The 5,936-nt window shown below is 34.4% G+C and overlaps 1 protein-coding gene across 1 annotated transcript; it reads right to left on the reverse strand.

The window, feature by feature from the left end:
* Positions 1-885: 885 nt before the first annotated feature.
* Positions 886-1,599, reverse strand: LOC129138265 (keratin-associated protein 6-2-like). Its single transcript, XM_054675069.1, has 2 exons — positions 1,100-1,599; positions 886-928 (listed from the first exon to the last, which is right to left on the reverse strand). Exons 1-2 carry the CDS (start codon positions 1,597-1,599, stop codon positions 886-888), a joined length of 543 nt encoding a protein of 180 aa, XP_054531044.1.
* Between the last annotated feature and the right edge of the window lie 4,337 nt (positions 1,600-5,936).

Genomic DNA, 5,936 nt, shown 5'->3' on the forward strand with positions numbered 1-5,936 from the left:
ATCCTTAGTCGTGCAGGATGTTGGTCATACACAGCAACCACTTTGAAACCATGAGTATGAAAGTCACATAGCAGGAGTGGGGAGTGGGAAGACAAAAGGGTCCTGATGTTTTCTGACTTCCTTGAGCATTTGTAGTAGTCTTATCTGCTTGGTGCAATAGTTCTTGTTTTATGTATTTTGAAAGCTATTAACATTACATTAATAATGTTGCCTCTTAATTCCCGTGACTTAAGCCCAGGAAAGCCAGTCATTTCAGGACTAGTGCATTAACCTCGTAAGTAGATTCCTTTTCTCACTAATGTCCTTATTTTAGTCCTTTGGTCATGCATATTATAATATTTTAGTGTGATGTTCATGTTTGTGTTTAGATATGAATGTAAATAATTAACATACAAAGAATTTAGAAAATACGTAAAAGAGCCAATATTTGGATTCAACCAATAAAATATTGTCATTTTAAGTTGCCATCACCCATCTTGTAAGGAAGCCACAAACCCTGAAACTAATGCTGATTCTGACATAAGAGACCAGTTTTCCTACTGAATAAGGCTTTTTATTAAGAAACTTCCATTTTTATTCCCTTGTAGTATGCACCAATTACGTGGCCCTCCTGTGCTTTTTCAGAAATCCACAATACAAAGACAGAGAAGACGATGTAAAAATTTACAATGGAAAATTAATCAGAATAAAATCTTCTGTCTTCAGTGATGTGATGGAACTACTCAGTCTCCATCCACTGCAAACAGCTTCTTGTATGTTCATTCAGATAGTTAGTGGACCATAGTTAATCTTTACTTAGATGTGAAGATAATGGGTAGGGGATATTTCAACTGGACTTGATCTTGGAGAGGTCATCGTTAAGGCAAGGATCATCTGTGGTGATGATTAGCAGCAAGAGGAATAGCATCTTCTGTAGCAAAATGGTCGACAGCCCCAGCAGCCAGAGCTGTATTTACAGCTGTAGGGAGAGCCAAATCCATATCCAGAGCCATATCCACAGCCATAGCCAGAGGCAGAGCCATATCCACAGCCATAGCCACAGCCAGTTCCATATCCAGAGCCATATTGACAGCCGGAGCCATATCCACAGCCAGAGCCATATCCACAACCATAGCCACAGCCAGTTCCATATCCACAGCCATAGCCAGAGCCAGAGCCATATCCATAACCATAGCCACAGCCAGAGCCATATCCATAACCATAGCCACAGCCAGTTCCATATCCACAGCCATAGCCAGAGCCAGAGCCATATCCACAGCCATAGCCAGAGCCAGAGCCATATCCACAGCCATAGCCACAGCCAGAGCCATATCCACAACCATACCCACAGCCAGTTCCATATCCAGAGCCGTATTGACAGCCAGAGCCATATCCACAGCCAGAAACATATCCACAACCATAGCCACAGCCAGAGCCATATCCACAGCCATAGCAAGATCCAGAGCCATATCCACAGCCACATCCACAGCCAGAGCCATATCCATAACCATAGCCACAGCCAGAGCCATATCCATAACCATAGCCACAAGCCAGAGCCATATCCACAACCATATCCAGAGCCACAATCATATCCACAGACAGAACCCCAGGCAGAGCCATATCTGCATATCTCCTCTTAGATCTGCCTTTGCTGCATCCCAACGTTTTGGTATATTGTGCTTTTATTTTCGTTTGTTTCAAGATATCTTTAGTTTTCCTTTCTTTTTATTCTTGACTCATTTGTTGTTCATGATGATGTTGTTTAGTTTTCATATATTTGCACATTTTCCAAAATTCCTTCCATTATTGATTTCTCGATTCAAACCATTGTGGTTGGAAAAGATACTTAATATAATCACAGTCTTCCTAAATATATTAAGACCTGTTTTGAAACACATTTCAAAACAACAAAAGAAAACTTAAATATGTTAAGACTTCTTTTGAAGCATGTTTTCTGTGTTTTGAGCAGAATTGTATTCTGCTGCTGTTGGATGAAATGTCCTATATATGCCTATTAGGTCCATTTGCTCTAAAGTATAGTTCAGATCTAATGGTTACTTACCTATTTTCTATCTGAATAATCTGTTCATTGATGAAAGAATAATATAATAATAATAGTATAATAAAATACAATAATAAAATAATAGTAATATTACATTGTAAATCTCTCTTCAGGTATATTAATATTTGCTTTACATTTTTAGGTGTTTGACATTGGGTACATATGTGTTTATAATTGTTATGTCTTCTTGATGAGTTAATCCATTTACCATTATATACTGACTTTCTTTTCCTTGTTTTACAGTTTTTTTTCATTCAAAGTCTAATTTATTTGATATATGTATATGGTCTTTTTTTGTTTCAATTTGCATGGAATACCTTTTTCCATCCTTGTTCTTTCAATCTATATGTGTCCTTAAAAGCAACGTGAGTTTCTTGTAGGCAACATTTAGTTGGGTCTTTGTTTATATATATATATATATGGATATATATATGGATATATATATGGATATATATATATGGAGATATATATGGATATATATATATGGAGATATATATGGATATATATATATGGAGATATATATGGATATATATATATGGAGATATATATGGATATATATATGGAGATATATATGGATATATATATATGGAGATATATATGGATATATATATATGGAGATATATATGGATATATATATATGGATATATATATGGATATATATATGGATATATATATGGATATATATATGGATATATATATATGGATATATATATATGGATATATATATGGATATATATATATGGATATATATATATGGATATATATATATGGATATATATATATGGATATATATATATGGATATATATATATGAGCATTTTCTTGTTTTCTGGGTGTTTTGTAGATCTTTTCTTTCCTCCTCTCCGCTGTCTTCCATTGTAATTAGATAATGTTTTTCTACTGATATATGCATTCCACAGTGAGTACTTTCTGGGATCCCTTCAATAACTGAAATAGATCCCACACATTATTGCAGTAATATCTTACCACTCTAATGAGCACTTCTGCAAGGGTATTACTAATCTGTTGTCTTTCTTTCTCCTGCTTTGGAAACCATTTTCTGCATGGACTCCCAGAAATCATTTAAAACTTGGTCTAACAGTAGGTTAGCCTCAAAACTCATGTGAAACCTTACATTCTTCTTCCTAACTCTATAATAAAATTGAGTATTATTTCTTGGCATTATAGGCCATATCATTCTTATCCAGCTTGCCTACAACTAACATTCAATGATCCTTTACATATACAGTCACAGAATTTCAAAGTAGAAGTGAATGATGTGGATAATTTAATTAGGTCCATGTTCAGAGTGCAGAATTACTCAGAATTTTCTAGGGGTTGGAGATACAAATTATTCAATAACTTCAGGATAGGGATGCTAACAAGACAACTTATTCCATCTTCATACTGTGTTAGCCATTTGAAAAGTGTCTTATTTTTTTAAGTCTTCCTGTCTTTAAATTCTATCCATTGGACCTAGTTGTCTTTAGTGAAAAAACAAAGCAGAATAAACCTAATTCTGTATCACACATATACCTTCCCTGCAAAACCTTTAAAAAATGCTAAGAAATATAAATATAAATCAAGCATAGTACAAAGTCCAGAGACCAACTCTTGTATATGTGATAAAATCATAGACTAACGATGGTCACCAACAATCAGTTACAAATGGTGAGCTGTTTAGTAGGTGGTGCTGGAGAATCTAGCTTAATATAATGAAAAATGAAACTGGACCACCATATATAGAGGTGGACTCCAGGTGGATTAATGATCAAAGAGTGAAATGTAAAAATTTTCAATTGACAGATGTAGAATATCAATGAAATAAAGATAATATATATCATCTTTTAAATGACTAAAAAGTCAGAAATTACAGTTTGCAATGTGGTGCAATTATGCACACTATTAACAAAAATAAACAAATGACAGTTGGTGAGATTTTTCCAGTGTCAAAAATAACAAGGGAATTTTATTAGGAACATACAATAAATGCCTACAAATCAATAAGAAAGAGACAGACACCTCTGTTTAGAAAATGAGCAAAGGATGTGGAAGAGAAAACATTAAGGATAACACATATGGAAAGAAATAAAATTGTTCACACCCATTAATAATCAGAGATACATAAATTAAAACAGCAAGATGATATCTTTGTCACTGTGCAAACAAGCAACATTAGCATGTTAGAGTAAACAAATATTGTTACATATGTGAGGACAGATTTTGGGATTGACTATCATAGAAGCCCATAAGGGTCACGTGCTCATTGTAGCAATGTTGTGCTGAAGAAGAGCTGGGTGTGATTATGTGTGCATCACCGAGATAGAAAAAGGCAAAATCTTGTGTATTAGCCACGTGAAGTATCATATGGCAATGAGAAATAATAGTCTAAATGTACATGTAGTAGCATAAATGAATCATTCACTGCAATTGCGCTGAAAGAAAAGGGGTTTTAAAATATATATATAATAATACAATTTAAACAGGTTTAAAATATATAGTAGAATGGCCAACTTTTGGGGGATACTGACAAGATGAAAAGGGGTATTGCATATAAAATAATAAATTACAAGGTGTTTATGAATGAGAGATGAGTGTGAGAATGGAAATAAAAGATAAATGTAAGAGAATAAATAAATTACTCTGTTAGACAAAAAAAAAATAGAAAAAGGGAAAAGAGCTATGTGTGGACAAACAGTAATATGATATAAATAGGAGAGTATATTAAGCTCAAACCTCTACACTTGAAGGAAAAAAATGAGTGAAGTCATAAATTGTACCCCTTCCCAAACTCAAATTGCTGTAGGAACATACGGCCATTTACCTGAGGTTTTGCTTCCTCAGTCTTCTGTCCTTTCCTTTTGATCCCCAAGACCTACAAACTCTGGGCACACATGGCTGACTGACTAGCAGAACCCTTGACCACCTTTTTGTTCTTTACACACCTTTAGCTAAGAGTGGTCACAGTACACATGTGTACAAACAAGGGCAGTCAAAATTCTTCCAGGAAGAGTGTCCCTTCCCAAATAAGAGGACAAAGTTTTAAAAGACCTGATGCTCTTCATCATTTGTCCTTACTTGTGCAGAATGTTGGTCATACACAGCAACCACTTTAAAACCATGAGTATGAAAGTCATACAGAAAGGGTGGGGAGTGGGAACATAAAAGAGCCCTGATCCTTTCTCACCATCTTGAGCACTTGTAGGAGACTTATCTGCTTAGTCTAAGATTTCTTGTTTTACATATTTCAAAAGCCATTAACATTAAATTAATGTTGTTGCCTCTTAATTACCTTGACTTAAGCTCAAACAAGATAGTCATTGCTGAAATAGTGCATTAACCTCATGAGTAGATCCCCTGTCTCATTCTTGGTTCTATTCTAATTCTTTTTTCATGCATGTTTTAAAATTTTGAGCTTAATATTTGTGCTCATGTTTAAATAAAAATGTAAAGAGTTAACATACAAGGAATTAAGAAATATGTAAAACACAAGTATTTGGATTCAACCAATAAAATAACATTGTCTTATTTAAAGTTGTGGTCACACAGCTTTTGAGGAAGCCACAAATCCTCAAATTAAGGAGACATTAAGGAGACCAGACTTCTTAGTGAGTAAGGCCTTTTATTAAGAAAATTCTATTTTTTTTCCATTTTAGTATGCTCCAATTATATAGTCCTCTTGTGTTTCAGCAAATAGTCACGGCACAAAGATTCAGAAAAAGATGTAAGAGCTTACATTAGAAAATTACACTAGAAAATTAATCAGAATAAAATCTCCTCTCTTCAGCGATGTGATGAAACTACTCAGTCTCCATCCACTGCCAACAGCTTCTATTATATGCATTCAGATAGTCAGGTGACCATAGTCAACCTTTACTTAGATGTGAAGATAATGG

Source organism: Pan troglodytes, chromosome 22, assembly GCF_028858775.2.
Source record: "Pan troglodytes isolate AG18354 chromosome 22, NHGRI_mPanTro3-v2.0_pri, whole genome shotgun sequence".
NCBI lineage: Eukaryota > Metazoa > Chordata > Mammalia > Primates > Hominidae > Pan > Pan troglodytes.